The sequence below is a fragment of the Pongo pygmaeus genome, chromosome 3 (assembly GCF_028885625.2).
Source record: "Pongo pygmaeus isolate AG05252 chromosome 3, NHGRI_mPonPyg2-v2.0_pri, whole genome shotgun sequence".
In the NCBI taxonomy this organism is placed as follows: Eukaryota; Metazoa; Chordata; class Mammalia; order Primates; family Hominidae; genus Pongo; species Pongo pygmaeus.
In genome coordinates, this window is record NC_072376.2 from 111,713,890 (window position 1) to 111,732,369 (window position 18,480).

At 37.4% G+C, this 18,480-nt stretch overlaps 1 protein-coding gene and 1 long non-coding RNA gene across 3 annotated transcripts in view; one reads left to right on the forward strand and one right to left on the reverse strand.

Moving 5' to 3' along the window:
- LOC129035188 (uncharacterized) overlaps nucleotides 1-18,480 on the forward strand; it is a 145,820-nt gene that overhangs the window by 45,353 nt on the left and 81,987 nt on the right. For both annotated transcript variants that reach the window (XR_008502133.2, XR_008502134.2), the window contains exon 2: nucleotides 1,871-1,945. This is a non-coding gene — a long non-coding RNA (uncharacterized LOC129035188). The remainder of the gene's footprint in view (nucleotides 1-1,870; nucleotides 1,946-18,480) is intronic.
- On the reverse strand, nucleotides 145-17,237 carry ADH6 (alcohol dehydrogenase 6 (class V)). Its single transcript, XM_054485411.2, has 9 exons — nucleotides 16,813-17,237; nucleotides 13,854-13,955; nucleotides 11,303-11,444; nucleotides 8,145-8,232; nucleotides 7,805-8,021; nucleotides 6,391-6,651; nucleotides 5,169-5,304; nucleotides 2,437-2,575; nucleotides 145-1,757 (listed from the first exon to the last, which is right to left on the reverse strand). The coding sequence occupies exons 1-9, from the start codon at nucleotides 16,828-16,830 to the stop codon at nucleotides 1,733-1,735; spliced, it is 1,128 nt and encodes a 375-aa protein (XP_054341386.1). The 5' UTR covers nucleotides 16,831-17,237; the 3' UTR covers nucleotides 145-1,732.

The window sequence follows — 18,480 nt, forward strand, 5'->3', positions numbered from 1 at the left end:
AACAGTGAATGGTTATACAGTGATATAGATAGTCTCCAGTACTTGGTAATATGTTTGATTGTATATTAACAGGAAGGAAAAAAAGTTCCTGCATTTGTGATAAAATTAGGTGAATTTTGCAATGAACTACAACATAACAAGACATTCAAAGTGGTTTAAGGAACCGAGCTTTATTGGAGCAAAGAGTGTGGACACTGTTTACAACAAAACATTTCTGGGAAAACTTGGATTTCCCAAGACCCGAAGACTCCGCCAAGTTCTCACTGTTAGTAAGGTTAATTTGGGGGCAGAACAGGAGCATGCCTTAGCTGCTGTCAGGAAATAGAAGAGCAGAGCAGATTTGGGCATGGAGGCTCCAGCTCAGACTTGGGAAGATGGAGAAGAGCCATCCCAAGTCCAGAGTGAATAGGTTTCATAGCACCCATCTCCTCTATTTGAAAGAAGCAGGCCCCTAAAGGGAAACACAGGATGCCCAACTCATGAGAATCAGACTCTTATGAGAGTCCTTTGATATCATGTGAAAACCATGACGGGAGAGAGAGATTGAGGGTGCAGCCCACCTTCCTGGCCAGTGTTAAATCAGGAAACTATTTTGTTTAGATCAAAAAATGATATTCCATTTTTTGGTCTCCCAAGGTCAGCCAAAGTTTGCTGACATGCAGGGGCCCCTGTGTGATCTAGTGGGAGCCCAGAGCTAGGGGAGTCCAGCTGGAGCAGGAGAGTCTGCAACTAGGAAGGGAACTCTTGTTGTGTGTATGAGGGTTGGTAATAGGCTCTTTTTGTACCAAGAGGAAAGGAAGGAAGTCATATCTCAAGAGGGCACTTAACCTTGGTCCTGATTCTAGGAGAACTAAGAGGGGCTGGGGCAGAAAGTCAAAGGGTCAGGGTAGAAGGATTGGATGCCACAAAGCATTACTGGGGCTCATTTTCCCCTAAGCCACTTCTTGGAGGAAAAACTCCATGGGACACATTAGTAAGAAAGTATACAATTATTCCTGTTTTATGTGAAGATTCGAATAAAAAACAGTTTTGTTGTTTAATATTACAACCGCTTTGTAGGAAGTGTGGATCCTGGTAAACGATCCACCTCATGTATGATGACTCCCCTCACCCCTTTTTTTTCTGCTGGATCCCTAGGTGGCTTAGTTATGAAGATGGGTACTATGAACTGCTGATAGTCAAATCATCCTGACCAATTGAAGAATAATTTGAATTTCCTTTGGCAATCCAGGAGAGGAGAGATTTGTGCCAAGGAGATAGGAGAAATGAGCATTTGAGACTGGGTTAACTTGATTCAGGTTAACCTGAATCTTCAATAAACTCATTAACGAGGAGTTTTGTTTCTTTAGAGTAAAATGGCAGAGTTTCATGTCTAGGCCTGTGAGAGAGACATAGTGTACAAGAATATAAATGTCCACAGGTAGAGGAACTATGAAAATGGGAGCATCTTGCATTGACCTTTTATGTCTGAAGGATGAGGAGTTGGGTGATTCAAGTCAACCGTAATCTAGCTCTGAAAAGGAGGCTGATCCTCGGTGACACTGGGTTACATAAGAACAATTTTGATGAAATGGTTAGGTCAGAAGCCAGATATAGGTCCACCGCAGAGTGAATCAGAAGTCAGAATATAGAAATGGGATTGAGTGAATAATTCTTCTAAATCATGAAAATTACATTGAATGCCATTGAGTTGGTGAAATATCCTTTGGGTCTTGCATATATTATATTGTACTTAAAGTAACAGGATACAGTGGATACTGAAAAAAAGAAGAAGAGAAAAAAGGTTGGAACATTTTTAGAGCAACATTTGTGTTTTGGATTTCAAATTCTCACTTTGTAGAGCAGTAAACTAGATTTTTTTTCTCTTTAGGTGAAAAATGAGAAGATTAAATAAGCCATGGGAAGATTTTTAAAAAAGACATGAAACTCCAAGGGTAAAAAGTAGGTAAGCAAGCTTATACTCATGGGGGAATGCCAATTTCTGGGTTATGGCTGGTTTCTGTTTTTTGGGCCAAAGATAGGATTCAGAATTTGGAATCCTATGAATAATTCCTCTTCTCCCCCAAAGTAGAACAACAAATACAACAATGGCCTATTTGTGAACTACATTCTTATGTTTTTAAACTTGAGCTACAATTTTACAAGCTGACTTCCATTAATGTGTCACATAAAAAAAAAATCCATATTGGAAATAAATGCTAATGGCAAAGGTAATGGTAGGTGAACACTTAAATACTTTCAGGATTATGTATTTTATTAGCTAGAAATAAAACAAAATGCAGAGGGGAAGGAGATGCTTTACAAATTCCTGAAAGCCTCTTCAATTATCTGTATACAGCTTCTGCAGCAGGGACGACCCTTCTTCTACTCCCAAGCGAATACACCCTTTCTCTTGGTCTCAAACACACAGACATAAAATTTATGTGGGCAGTTTACCATTTTCCAGTTTTCATTAATTCAACTGCTTCATTGATTTTATCAAGATTCAGAGTGTGAGTAATTAGTGGATCTAGATTCAACTTCTTTGCCATATAATCAGCAACCAGTTTAGGGATGTGCTGTCTGCTCTTCCAGCCTGGAAATACAGATTAATGATGAATTTTATACATGAGGCTTCATTATAAAGGAAAGGTCATTCACAGTAACTGCTGAAGTTGTTGGCTTTGACTGAGAAAATCTAAGGCTGTCCCGTTTACTTGCCTCAGTCATCAGGAGAATGCCTACCCCAACCACACACCTTATGTAGAGGGTTGTGTTCCTAAAGGAGACTTCTGGTACTACAAAGGAGAATTAATTCAAAGCAGATAGAATGTGGACCTTGCCTTGAGGTGTTCCTGGTGTCATGTTGCAATCTCTGGGGAGCAGTGAATCTATATCTAATGTATAACAAAGGCCAAGGTCTTGGGAATCATGAAAAGAAGGAATTCAGATGTTAAATATAGCACATTTTTTTTGTGTGTGCATTCCCTCATGTGTATGTTTTGATCTGCTGCTTCATAAGAGTCAAATAGCTTAAAGGAAAAGAAGAACTCTCACTGTGGCAGCGGTCCCAGTGAAAGCTCTTGGGAAAAGAATGTGTACAAAGCAATATAAGAATAAAATGTTCTTTCTGGAAGTAAGAATTGCACAAGCAAAGATGGAGTTAGCTAAGGTAAGATAAGTTTAGCATTGTATTTTCTCTATTCCCGTGATTTTCAAGATATGCATTAAATTTAGCACTGTGCTAAGTGCCACGCTCAGTGAGTTACCACACAGAATTTGGCAGTCTGCTCATTGGTAGAATGGGTGGGTGTGGTGTAATTGTGCAAAGTGTAATGTGGCATAATCTGCTCAGTGTTCTATGCAGATTATTCTGTGATAGGATCTTTTTTTTTTATTATACTTTAAGTTTTAGGGTACATGTGCACAATGTGCAGGTTAGTTACATATGTATACATGTGCCATGCTGGTGTGCTGCACCCATTAACTCGTCATTTAGCATTAGGTATATCTCCTAATGCTATCCCTCCCCCCGCCCCCCACCCCACAACAGTCCCCAGAGTGTGATGTTCCCCTTCCTGATCCTATCTCTGATAGGATCTTGACAATTACTTGCTTTTCTTGGTTCTAGCTTAGGTTAGGCTCCCCAACTCATTCTCCAAACTACCGCAAGCTCTTCTAATAGATTTATTTTTAATTTGAGTTTGTTTCTGTTACATGTAACCAAGAATTCTAATTACTGTTCTATGTCATGACATGAAGGGCCAGTGTATATTTCTATTTGTTTTTATATTTTGATTGGTGATCTGATAAAGCATTTTTACATCTATGTCAACCCTCTGCTTTTTTTCTTATTTCAACCAAATGACATAGGAAAGAAAATTCTAGGACCACAGACGGGACTAGGCAGTGTTTCTCAGCAAGGGCACTACTGGCATTTTGGGTAGGGAACATTCTTTGTTTTGCACATTGTAGCAGGTTTAGCAGGACTGTCCAACACCCGTTAGATGCTATTGTTGATTGAAAATCATTGAACCAGAGGACTGTACTATTTGTGGAATAAACTAATTTACATTAATGATCACTGTATGAGTGCTAGAGTGGCCAGTGAATTAGTTTCATTCACTGAGGGTTTTAAGAATATTGGTAATCTTATTTTTACAAGACTTAGCTGAGTATGTGTATTTTGAATTAACATTATCATCTATAAATACAATAGAGAGAAATGGCAATGGATGTATTCAATGATCTTAAATAGAGGAACTGAAATTACAGTTCCTCTATTTAATAGATTATATATATAACTGGATTATTACTTTTTTTTTCTTGCTGGTCCTGCCATGTATCTACTCTTTATAAATGAATTAGGTAAGGCTTCTAATATCTGTAATAACATGCTGCCATAGCTTCCTTGGGGACTACAGACAGCTCACTTGTGCAAGTAATTCAGGCACTCCTCTAATTCTCATCTCTTTTTGCCCAGGCATTCAGATTGCCCAGAGTTTCTGGATAAATACATTTCTTCATAAATTTCAGATTTCTTGCTTATGAGCCCAGAATCTTAAGCAGGTTTATTTAATTTAGTTTGTCTTCTACTTTTTCAATAAAATACTCTTCTAAAGTCTATAAAAATGTTCCAGGACAGGTAAAAAACAGAAAATCAAAGGATTCTATAAGATATTTTTCCTCTGGGTAAAATAATTCTTATTTTTTTAATCAATAGTATTTCTTTTAAATCAAGAATCCATTGTGTTTAATATATTTGAGTTGGTAGCATGACAACTCATTTGTTTGGGATAAGATTTTACATGAGTTGAACAATGACAACTACTGGCTAAGTATATTCTCCAAAGAATCCCAGCTGGCAGGTGTATAATTTTGCTGAAGTATAGTTATAGATTACAATATTGCCTTCTTTTCAGTTTAGAGTTTGCTTTAAACGTTGGACACTGAATTCTTTACCAATCAATTAAGAAACCTCTTCTCCGTCTTTGCATGAGAGAAAGCTTTCCAAGAGGCACTAGATACACCCACTATCCATCCCTTTATATTGGGTATTCATATATTGAAAAAAAATCTGTAATATAAAGCTGTTGTTTTATGTCCTTTCTTAAGCATTTATGGTACATTTTTCTATTTCCCACCTTCACCTCCTCAGGCATTTCCACATTTCCCTGCTTCATCCATACCTCCAAAAACAGAACCCTTCAAAGAACGTCCTGAGAAGAACAACTGGCCACTGATTTTGAGTTGAACACTGGCAGGCAACAGCCCAACAACCACACAGACCCCATAGCTCTCATTGCAGGAGGCGAGGGCAGCTGCCTGTTAGAAAGTGATGCAATACAGTATGGGGGTTAAAATATGTATGTGAGGATTGAGCCTACGTCTTAATTTCAGCTTAACTCCTAAATGGTCTATGACTTTCTTTTCTGATTCTCCCTATTCTCATTTGAAGTAACATTTATCTTGTAAGAATGCTATGAAACACATATAAGACGTTGTATGTTGCCTAGTATAGTACCTGGCAATTTAGGACTCAATAAATGGAAATAACAAAAATGAAAATAGTAAAAACATCCACAGTAGTGATAATAATAAAAATAATTTTTATAAAAATTATTACTGATGCAGGTGGCTGGTAAGAATTGACATTTTTCTTTTAGACATCTAAGAAGACAGATATTTATATAATAAGATGATAGCAAAGTGAGAAACAGACACCGTTACATTCGTTATGTTCAAAGGCTATTTCTCAGAGTAAGAGTGTGAGAAAGGTTATGCTGTATCTTCTTACAGATAAAGGAATTTATGTATGATGAATCATGAAAAGATTTTTTATGCAGGGAAAAGGGCCCAAGTTGGAAGAGGCAGTTGTTGAGTTTCCATACAGCTGACTAGAAGATAGAGCCATGCAACCTAATAATACACTATTTCTTCAAATCCCCAAAGAAAACAAGCCGCAGATTTTTAAGTAACTTCCCCTCACTTTCTATTCTTTTGTATAAACCATGTTTAGCCAGAAAAACCACCACTTTTTTTCCCCTTCATTTTTGAAATGAACCCTTTTAATCATGACTAGTAAATATTTTTCTTGGAAACTTATCTCAGATCTGACATGAAAGACAACTGAAAGTGAAAAGCACATTGATTTATAAGGTCATTAATCAAATTTTAACTTTATCTTTTTAAAACTTCTGGCTTTGAAATTATATGAAAGTTCTAGATTTAGTATCTGGGATAGTGAACAAATTTGTAGGAGTACACAGAGGGCACCAGCTGAGATGTCATAGAACACAAGGAAAATTAAATAGAGCAAAGTGGAGGGAATTTTAAAAAGCTCATTCAACTATAATCTAAAACGATGACTGGTAAAAGTATTGGTAATTTTCACTCCAGAGGATTACATACCAGAACGTCCAGATTTCCAATGGCCTCAAAGCAGAAGTCTATACCAGCATCTGTCATATCAAATAAAACTTCTTGAATGGGTTTCTTTAAGTCCTGAGGGTTGAGGCACTCAGTAGCACCCAATTCCTGTGCCTTCTTAAATTTCTCCTTGTTGACATCCACTCCAATGATCCTGGTTGCTCCTGCCGCTTTACAACCCATGACAACAGACAAGCCGACTCCTCCCAGGCCAAACACAGCACAGGTAGAACCTGGAGTCACCTAAACACATACAGGCAGAAAACCCAGAAAACAAAAAGCAAAGTGAACATACACCTTTACTCGGTTGGGAAGGCTAAGTCTATATGCATGTATTTTTTAATGATTCATAAGCAAATGATGTTTACATACATAACATATTATAACTAGAAAGTTTTGATTTTTCAAAAATATTTCTAGATATGGAATACTCTTGTCACAGGAACAAAAAACTACCTGAAAGTAGAGTTTCAAGTCCCAGGAATTAGTCTGAGTAGTAGTTTAAATGAATTTTCATTGAATCTTAAGACTTACTTGACAGTGTATTTAATTCCAGATATTTTTGAGTTCTTTAAAATTATCTCTATCTTCCTACAACCATTTCTCTCTGCCTCTCTCTCTCTCTCGGTATCTGTAAATTTTTCATTACTTATAGGGTCAATGCCTTGTGAAGGCAAAGGCTTTTTTTTTTATTGAGTACTGTCCTACATAGGACTAATTTAAATAATTTTTTTTCCATTCTATCTCTCAGTATAGTATTGGGACTGATGGACACTGGAAAATTCAAAGTCCTAAAATTCAACGGCACCTTTAAGAAGGGAGCCGGGAAGGTTTGAGTGATGTTTTAGAAACAAGAGTTCAATAGCAGCCCATTCAGCCAGAGTGGGATCCCCTGGTCAATCTGTCTAATGTAGTAACACCTACTTCATCACTTGGTTCCTTTACTCTCCTTTTCTTTTTATTAGCATTTATCACTACCTAATATATCATGCAATATAATATTAGCTTCATGAGTTTTGTTAGCTGCTGAATTCTAGCACCTGGGACAGTGAATGGCTCTGAAAATATTCGTATAAGGAAAGAAAGGATAAACTGGAATATGAAAGGCCACAGAGTCATGTTGTAACTATGTTAGATTTAATTTCCAGTAATTCCTGATCTTTCCACTTGTGAATGGTATCCAGACTTAATCTGTCATTTACTACTCACCAAGAGGGAATGGGAAAAATGTTGAAGATGGTGTGGGATGACTAGGTAGATAGCAGAGAACTCAAGGATGTTTGGAGTCAGGCTTGGGATTTTTCCTTTGGTATGATAAGACATGACCAAGATGCAAGAGGCCTTTCAACTCCATATCCCAATAATTCCCTTCCAAATGGGTATAAATGCCCCTCACCTTGGCAGTATTGATTGCAGCACCAAACCCAGTGGAAAAGCCACAGCTAATTAGGCATACTTTCTCCAGAGGAGCGACTGCATCAATCTTGGCAACTGAGATTTCCTTTATCACTGTGTATTCACAGAAGGTGCTGGTATTACCAAAGTGATATATTGATTTTCCCTTGCAGGTAAACCTGCTGGTACCATCAGACATCAGTTGGGTTTCTGACTGTCTTTTATAGACAAAACAAAAAACAAAAAACAAAACACAAAGTTTATTTTGAATTAGAAAGCTTAGATCTTCTCCAAAGAAAGTGAATTAAGTTTTCAAAAAGAAAATATTAGTAAAAACTTACTTGAATTGTATACAAAAATTGCCCTCAGAATTCAGGCAAGAGGTACATTCTCCACACTGTGGCAGAAAGAGTGTGATAACTTTGTCACCTAAAAGAGCAAAATCATGTCTTATTAACATATTATTTTTTGAAGTAAAGAGATAGCTGTCTTTCAGGATTTTGACAGCAAGGCACCCAAGAAGAAATGACAGCTGAGAATTATTTCCACATTCAATTGTGCTTGACACCACAAAGAATATCAAATACTTACAAAAAGAGAGAATGTCTTTAGCATCTGGGCCCAGCCCTGGGCTCAGTGGCTGAATCTTGAGGAACTGGCCCCAGATTTGCCTCTTTTGTAAGCTCGTTTTGGAGTATGAAATGGTTTTTTGTCATATATCCATTCAGTCAAGTCTTATCTCTTCTTACATTTTCAACACTAATTTCCTCTCTCAGGGATTGAATTTAAAATAGTATGGATATCACATACTCACAGAGTAAGCTCTGGATTAGGGAGAAAAAAATTGCTTCTATGCTATTCTCTGTTTGACATCAACCCTTTCTTCTTGACCTTAGAGATCAAAGGTAGGCAAATTTCTCTAGTAGTGGTCAAAGTATCAGGACATGATTAGAAGAGCTTGCCTGTGATGTATTTTACTGGCTGCCCCCATGGTCTAACACTGTAAACCAGAGAAATTTGTTTTATACTTTTAGTTAAAAACCTTATTAAGATTTAGTTTCTTCTATTTTATTTATTTTTATTTTTAAAACAGTAACACATACATACGGTAAAAATTTAAACTGCACAAAAGTGAAAATTATCACTCCATTCCCCAGTTCCCCATCTTAGAGACAGGTACTCTGACCAGTAACCATGATATTTTTCAGCACTGTAACCCCTTTAAAAATGCAAAGGTAAGCATGCTATCTATCCTGGTTTGGGCCTAGCTTTTTTACTTAACACTGTATCATGGAGCTTTCTATTTTAGTACATATAGTGCTCCATCATTAACCAGTGCCATGAACACTGATAGATATTTAGGTTGTTCTTTGTTTCTCTCCACCCCAACACTAAAACCAATAATGCAATGAGTATCTTATTGTAGACAGAGTTCTAAAATGCCCTCCCAAAGATATCCTGCACAAATCCCTAGAAACTGTGACTATGTTGTGGTGTCATGCCTGTGAGTATGTTATGCTACATGGCAAGGGATACTCCGTAGATGTAACTAAGGTTACTAATCAGTTGTCATTAAGATAGGGAGATTATACTGAATTATCCAGGTGGACCCAAGGTAATCACATGAGCCCGCAAAAGAAGAAGAGCAGAGGAAGGCAGAAGAGGAAGTAAAAGTGACTTAACACCTGTGGAAGGATTTAGTGGGCCATGGCTGCTTCGAGGCTGGAAGGTGCCACAGAAGAAGTGTGAGCAATTTCAGGGAGCTGACCACTGGTGAGGAAATAAGGATCTCAGTCCTACCGCCTCAAGGAATTGGATTCTGAAAACTACTTAAATGAACTTGGAAGTGGATTTTTCTCCAGAGGCTGCAGATAAGGACCCAGTTGTCTACTCCCTTGATTTTGACCTTGAAACGTGAGCAGAAAACTCAGCCAAGCCCACTCAGATTTCTGACCTATAGAAACTGAGATAATAAATTTGTGTTGCTTTAAACTGTTATATTTGTGGTGATTTTTTCCAGCAGCAATAGAAAATGAGTACATGAACATATATCTATGGAATAAGTTTCTAGAATTGAAACTGTTGTGTCTGAGAATATATACATTTAAATGATATTACATATTGCTGCATTTAGAGTTGAGCAAATCTACATTCCAAACAATAAGATATGAGGGAGCTGTCTGCCTATATTCTTGTCAACTCTATATATTATCAAACTTCTTAATCTTTGCCGCTCTGCTAGGGAAAAAGTGTTTTTTCAATGCATTTTAAAATTTTATTGTAAATTGACAAATTATATATTTATGGGGTACAATGTGATATTATGTGTATATAATATGGGATGATTAAATCAAAGTAATTAACATGTTAAACACTTGAAGACTTATATTTTGTGGTGAGAACATTTGAAATGCATACTCTTAGCAATTTTGAAATATAGTATAATTGATTATCAACTGTAATCACCATGCTGTTCAATAGATCTCAAAAAACTTATTTTTCCTATCTAGCAGAAATGTTATACCATTTGACCACATCTCTCCATTTTTCCCACCCCTAGCCTTTTAAAATGTTATTTATTTTTAATATGTCTGAGGTTGGGCATATTTTAATGTGTTTAAAAGCATTCATATATATATTTCTTTAAATTAGACATGTATTTTGTTTGCCCATTTTTTTACTCAGCTTTTAAAAATTGCTTTTAAAGAAATTATTTCTATATTAAGAAAATTGGTCCATTGTCATACTGGGTTTTGACTTTTGGGGTTTTTTTTAAACATGCAGAATCTATGTAATTTTTACGTTGTCAAATTTATTATATAAATATCTATTTTACATCTTCTGGGTATTTTTTTGTATTGATTAAAATTTCCTTCCCTCCTCCGAGATAATACAGTGTTCTCCCATGTTATTTTATAGTACTTCTATGGTTTTACTTTTCACATTTAATTTTTAGATGCATGTATAATTTTTTTATATAAAGAATGAGATGGCAACCCAATTTACTTTTTTAGCCTGGATAACTATCTGGTTGTTTCAACACAATTTGTTGAATAATCTGTTTCCACTCTTGAGTTTGAAAGACAAACCTCATGCTGCATTAACTTCTTATGTTTATTTGGATTCAATTCTGGACTGCTTCTTTATTTGGTTCCACTAATGTGTTTGATTATGTATCATATGCCTCATTTAAATAATTGTTCAATAGTTTACCGCAGTCAACCTTTTTTTCATAAATTTTTGTCTCATTTGTACTTTCAAGTCCAGGTTCAGTGCATTCTACTTCTTGTTTTTCTTATTTTCAAAATGTAAATGCAAAGAATACAATATATTTAGTATTTTATGTAACTTACAAGTAATTATCCCTCCTTTTCTAAGAAGTTGGCAACATTTCACCTTTTATTTCACTTGATCCTGACATACTTAAGGGGTGCTTATCATTTTCTTGATGTTGGTTCCAAGTTGTTGCTGTTTCCTATTACCAGGTGCTAATTCCTACCTGGTTTCACTGTGCTTACTCCTTCTCCAATACTCTCAACGATTCCAGCCCCTTCATGGCCCAAGATGGTGGGATACAAGAGGTCCAAGTGTTTACTCCCCAACACTTTCATCTCTGTACCACACAGTCCGGTGGCCACAACCTGTATGGAAGGCAAAGAGTACTGCAGTTCCTGCTGTTTCAGATAATGGTGTTTTAGAGTTGTTGACTGTAAGGCTTTTTGCTAGTTTGATTTTCTCCATTTATACACTGCATTCATTTCTTATCAGTTTTAATTCTAGGGAAGGGTCAATAATAATTTGTTAAAGCAATGAAATATTTTTCATTAGCTGATTTCAGAATCAAGATCATGATTGAAAATTTACTGGGGAGGGTGGGTAGAATGGGGTCAGAAGAGAAGCTGTAAAATTGCAGTGTGACTTGATGTCTGAGGTCTCAATTGGCTTCACTGATCTTGCAGATGGAAGTGTGGAGGAGAAAGACTGACTATAAAAATAAAGGAATTGAGCTGAGTGCAGTGGCTTATGCTTAAAATCCCAGCATCTCGGGAGGCTGAGGCAGGAGAATCACTCAAGGGCAGGAGTTTGAGACCAGCTTGGGCAAAATAGTGAGACCCACATCTCTACAATAAATAAATAAATTAGCCAGGCATGGTGGCATGCACCTGTAGTCTAAGCTGCTTGGGAGGCTGAAGTGGGAGGATCACTTGAGCCCAGTAGTTCGAGGCTGCAGTGAGCTATGATTTTGTACCACTGCACTCCAGTCTGGGTGACAGAGTGAGACCCTGTCTCTAAAATGAAATGAAATAAAGAAATTGGAACACAGGAGGCAAAGGAATAATGTTTCCTATTATAATTTAATTAAAACCTTAATTTATTTTACAAGTGAGCTTTATAGTTTTGTTATTTGTACAAGTCATAATCCCACTTTATTGTAAGTTAGCCAGACAGTTTAAAATGAAGGCACTCCAGAACAGTGGTTAAGAGTTCAGGAATGAAATACTGGCTCTCCCCCTTCTCAGCTGTGTGAACTTGGGGATACATTTTTCTTTCTGGGTCTCAGTTTCTTCATTTCTAAAATAAATATGAAGTTTCCATACACATAGCCACACATTCGCATGCACACACTCTTTAGTCAAGAAATGAAATATATTGAAATTTGTGCATGTAAAAGGAGGATTATTGGAACAACACCATAAAATTGCCTGAATTGCCTGCAATCCAACTGTAGAAAGTGCTATCAGACCTCATAGACCTAGACATTTACCAAATAGTCATTCTCTTTATCTCTTTACTTTGATTCAATATGGGCATAGTTGCATTCACTTATTATTCTCTGCAGATTGGCTTTCTCCATTTATTTTGCTGATCATGGTTAAAAACAGTTACAAGTGATGAGTCTGCCCAACCTCACCATTGCCTGCCATCACTTACTCTGCTACAGTGCCCATATCTTGGTTCAAATTCACTGGTGAGAGATTCAGATGTGTAGCTTGTCTGATAATGGTTGAATGTCTTTGAGTGAGGGTCCAAACCTGGTTGCATGAGTTGTGACCCTGTGGGTGGGGAGTGGATGTGGACAACCCAATAGCTCACTGCTTACTCCATAGGGGATGTAGGATGGAGAAGGCTCTCTGAGAAGAAGGCAAGAACTGTGCAGATGAGATGACTTAGAAAATGACTGTCTCTTTGTAATCTGTCATTAAACTGTACTTATTCTTTATTGTTATAATGAAAATAATAACAAAGGACTCTGAACTGCAAGTCAGGTAAACTATTTTCTAGTTTGGAGGAGGCCTATAGAACCATCTGGAGACAATTTAAAAACTTTCTGTGTCCAGGCTGCACCCCAGACTAATTAAATCACAATTTCAGAATTTCTGGGGATGGGACTTGGTTATCAGCATTTTTCAAAGCTTCCAGCTGATTCCAAATAGGTAACCAAGGTTGAGAAAAACTGTTCTCATCTTCTGCACTCAAGCAATCTTCCTGCCTCTGCCTCCCAGAGTGCTGGGATTACAGGGATGAGCTATCACGCTCAGCCGAGAAAAATTAGTCTATATTTTTACTCTTCTAGCTGTGTGACCAGTCACTAAACCGCAGCTGGCTTCAGTCTTCGCATCTGTAAAATATTAGGTATCCCTAAGGCCCTTCCAGCTCTAACTTGAGTTTCCAGATTCAGAGATGATTTGTCTGTAATCAAACAATTTTTATTCAAAATATTTCAAGACAAGTATTATGAATGATGCCATAAAAATTTACAAGTACAGATTAAAATAGGGTTTGAGGGTAGAATTTTTTAAAATTAATAATTAGTACAATACCTGTAAATAAGCCTGAGTTTTATCCTTTGGGCAGTTAGCCTATGCTTTACCTCCGTAACCTTTTATCTGGCTGGATTTAAAAATTGATGGAAATGTTTAATGAAAAAGAAATACAAAGATATGTAGTTTTATTATTTTTTTTTCTGAGTTGAATATCCTGATAAGATATATAACTTACAGTAAGAAGCTCCGGCTTTTGGCTTTTGGTGTGATTTTTTTTTTTTTTACCTTTATGCGAACTTCCTTTGCCTTTGGTGGGGCCACTTCTACCTCCTCAATAGAAAATGGTGCACCAGGCTTCCAGAGTATGGCTGCTTTGCATCTGATAACCTGGGAAATAGAATACAGGGGCAGAAAGAGAAACTCCTTAAGCTTGGGAGTTGGAAGATTGCTATATTAGTGATTATAGAATCACTAAATTGGATTAGTCCAATTTTCTGCACTCAAGAAAAAAAAAGAATAAATATATGCTGAAGGTAGTCTTTCTGACCCCAATTTAAGTTTTCTTGTACTATCAGCCTCTGTATTCAAATTAGTTTTGAAAATACCAACTATATTTACAAAATGTAACATAACCAAGAGGATAGATGTTATACTTCTAAAGATTTTAATTAAAAAAATTGTGCCTATTGGCCAGGCACGGTGGCTCATGCCTGTAATCCCAGCACTTTGGGAGGCCCAGATGGGCGGATCACCTGAGGTCAGGAGTTTGGGACCAGCCTGACCAACATGGTGAAACCCTATCTCTACTAAAAATACAAAAATTAGCCAGGTGTGGTGGCCTGCACCTGTAATCCCAGCTACTCAGGAAGCTGAGGCAGGAGAATCGCTTGAACCTGGGAGACGGAGGTTGCAGTGAGCCGAGATCATGCCACTGTACTCGTCTGTCGACAGAGCGAGACTCCATCTCAAAAAAAAAAAATTGTGCCTATTTATGGGGTACATGAAAAATTTTGTTACATGTATATAACGTGTAGTGACCAAGTAAGGGTATTCAGGGTGTCCATTATCTGAGTATAATACATTTTTGTTGAACATAGTGATCCTACTCTGGTATCAAACATTGAATTTATTCCTTCTATCTTATTGTATGTTTGTACTTTTTTTCTTTTTTTTTTTTTTTGAGACGGAGTCTCGCTCTGTCTCCCAGGCTGGAGTGCAGTAGCACGATCTCGGCTCACTGCAAGCTCCACCTCCCGGGTTCATGCCATTCTCCTGCCTCAGCCTCCCGAGTAGCTGGGACTACAGGTGCCCGCCACCATGCCTGGCTAATTTTTTTGTATTTTTAGTAGAGACGGGATTTCACTGTGTTAGCCAGGATGATCTCGATATCCTGCCTCCCAAAGTTCTGGGATTACAGGCGTGAGCCACCACGCCTGGCCATGTTTGTACCTTTTCACCCACTTCTCATCATCCTCTCCACTCACCCTTCTCAGTCTCTGTTATCTATTTTTCCACTCTCTACCTCCATGTGTTCAAACTTTTTAGCTCCCACATATGTGTAAGAACATGTGATATTTGTCTTTTTGTGCCTGGCTTATTTCACTTAAGATAATGATCTTCAGTTCTACCCCTGTTGCTGCAGATGACAGGATCGCATTCTTTTTTATGGCTGAATAGTACTCCATTGTGTATATGTACCACATTTTGTTTATCCATTCATCCGTTGATGGATACTTAGGTTGATTCTATATCTTTGCTATTGTTAATAGTGCTGCAATAAACAGGCAAGTTCAGGTATACCTTTAATATACTATTTTCCTGTGGGTAGGTACCCAGTAGTGAGATTACAGATGTCACACTTTTTATATTACTATGAATAAACTGGCCTGGTGGCTGTTTCAGGGTAGGAATGGCATTACAGTGTGGGAGTTATTTGTGATCCTAAGCATGGGAAAAATCAGTTTTGGGGTGGAAGGGTGAGTTATGGAGCAAGGAATGGAGGCAATCATCAAATGGTGTCTACTGGCAGATTGAGGTTGGAGAAGTTGTTGTTGGCAAGGTAGTTCTTAAAGGTTCTGATTTCAGGCCACCACTGTTGTCACTATAAATTCTCTTTCTGTGTGGTCTTATCTATTTTTGCAGATTCAACCACTACCTTTATGTGAGTAATCTATATTTATGGGACATATTTCTCCCTAAGTTATAGGCTAATGTATTCATTTGCTGTTTGAAGGTACTGGAGGTATCTTAAACTCAACATGTTAAAACATGAACATATCATTATTTCTTTTTCCCATCTCCACCTTCCACCATGCACTAGTGGAAAAAACACTCAATATATTCGTCCCTCTGCTACCTCTATTTCAACTAGCAGCCATGCAATGTGTTCACTCACCCAAGATAGAAACCTGGGAAGTAGCCTCAATTTTTCTGTCCCTCAATCTTCACAGTCTAAATTTTTCTGGGATATGTCTCCTTTTCTCCACTCCTGCTAGTACTGAAAAGCTTTCTGCTTTATCTCTTTCTTGCTTTTACCACCTTCGAAATCACCCTTTATACCATTGCCATTTGAAATATAATCCTAATCACACCAATCTCCTATCTAAAAATGATGTTGTTACCATTTGCTTACCTGGATCCGCTGACATCAGGATTTTCTCTCTGTCAGTCTCTCCAACCTTATTTCCTGTCACTTTGTGTTTCAGGCTTTACCTTTCAGCCCCCAAACATATTCTGAAGCTTCTGGCATGGGATATTTTCTCAGTCTCTGTATTACTCCTTATGTTGTTTTATCTGCCTGCACACACTTCTCCTTTACCTGGTGAATTCATATTTCTCCAGTGATTTCCCCTTCGGTATCACCTCTGGGAAGCCAAACTAGGTTATGAGCTTTTCCTTGAGGCTCCCATTCTCTTTCTCCTTTACTATCCTTGTATATTGCTTTATAATTGCTCTTTTATAATTATTGTCTCTCTGTGAGATCCTTGGAGAAGGGGATATATCTTTGACTCTGGAAATTCTGATAAAGGGCTTGGACATTACTTATTGAAGAGACGAGAGAACTGAGGAAAGTCAAAAGGGAATTAAGGAAAAAGGAGAGGAGGAGGAGGAGAGATACTATGATTATGACGGCCTCTCACCTTTAGGAGCCCAGAGACTAGCTGGGCAATGAGATGTTGGTAAAGAGATGAGCACACAAACTGAGAAAGATATGACACAACATAAAGAATAAGACTGCACCTACTTGGCCTGTAGTACTCATGCTGATTTTCTCCACCACAGATGAATTTATTGAGAAAGGGAGATCCTGTTGCAACTTTCACTGTAGAAAGTACAAAGGTACACAGGTGACTGGTAGATCAGAAGGCTGGATCCTGAGCTTTCTCTGTAGTCTGGTGATTATTAAACAGGAAAAGCAGGCTGTCCTGCTGCTTGAGGGAAGTTCCTAAGTGTAATCTGAAACAGGCTCAGCTCAGTGAAAGAGCACAAAAGGTGAAAATACAAACTATTTTTTTCTCCTTTAATCAAACAGGTCCCCTCTTAGTATCCACTTTTTCGAGTTTTAAATTTGGACGTTTAAATGTCCAAACTTAAAATTTCTAACAGATTGTATAAAATTGTTTCTTTTCTGTTGTTTTCAAAATACAAAAATAGTCATATTTGTCTCTAAACTTGAGTAATTCTTTCGGGTTTCTGAATGTAGGCTGCTTGTTGACAGATTAGGATGGTATCAGATTTTCTCTAGTAGTTTATCAAGAGCTCCTCACTCTTTGGTATGCAGAGCTGGTTACTCAGAGGAAGTGAAACTAATTTGCATACAGGGCCTACCAACTTGGATTTGGACCTCAGAAAATCTCTGTGTGTGGACCTGGGTCTTGACCCAAGGCCCAAGGATCTTGATGAAGAATGGAGATAAAATACATTTCCAATAAAAGGCAACACCAGTGGGCAGGGTTTAGCTAGAAGACAAGAGAGAATAAGTAAATGCTTGTTCTGTGTCAAATAATACAATCATATGATTTTTCATTTTTAGCATGTTGATATGGTAGATTACATTGATTAATTTTCAAATGTTGAACCAGCCTTGCATACCTGGAAAAAAATCACACTTGGTGTATCATTCTTTTTTATATATCAGTCACTGGATTCACTTTGCTAACATTCTGTTAAAGATTTTTGTGTCTATATTCATAAGAGTTATTAATGTTAGTTTTCTTCTTTTTTTGGCACCATCTTTGGTTTTGGTGTCACAGTAATACTAATTTTATAAAATGAACTTGGAAGTATTTTCACCTCTTCTATTTTATGGAGGAGATTGTGTAGAACTGTTATTTCCTTTTCATTTTTTCTTTTTAAAGATAGGTTCTTGCTTTGTCACCTAGGCTGGAGTCCAGTGGTGTGATCATAACTCATTGCAGCCTCAACTTCCCAGGTTCAACTGATCCTCCCACCTCAGCCTCCTGAGTAGCTGGAACTACACATGTGTGTCACTAAGCCCAGCTAATTGTTGTATTTTTTGTAGAGGTGGGGTCTCACTATGTTGCCCAGAGTGGTCTGGAGCTTCTGGGCTCAAGTGATCCACCCACCTTGGCCTTCCAAAGTGCTGGGATTACAGGCATGTGCCACCATTCCCAACCTATGTTAATTCTTTAAGTGTTTGGTAGAGTCTCCTTTTTGAGATGTCTTAAGTTATAAATTAAATTACCTTAATAATTATAAGGTTATACAAATAATCTTTTTCCTATTTGATGAGTTTTCATAGTTAGCAATTTTGAGGAATTGGTCAACTTTACCTAAATTGTCAAATTTATCTGTGTAGAGTTGTTAATAGTGTTATTCCCTTATTATCTTTTTGATGTCTGCAGTGTCTGCAGCCATATTGTTTTATTCTTTTTTTTTGAGATGGAGTTTC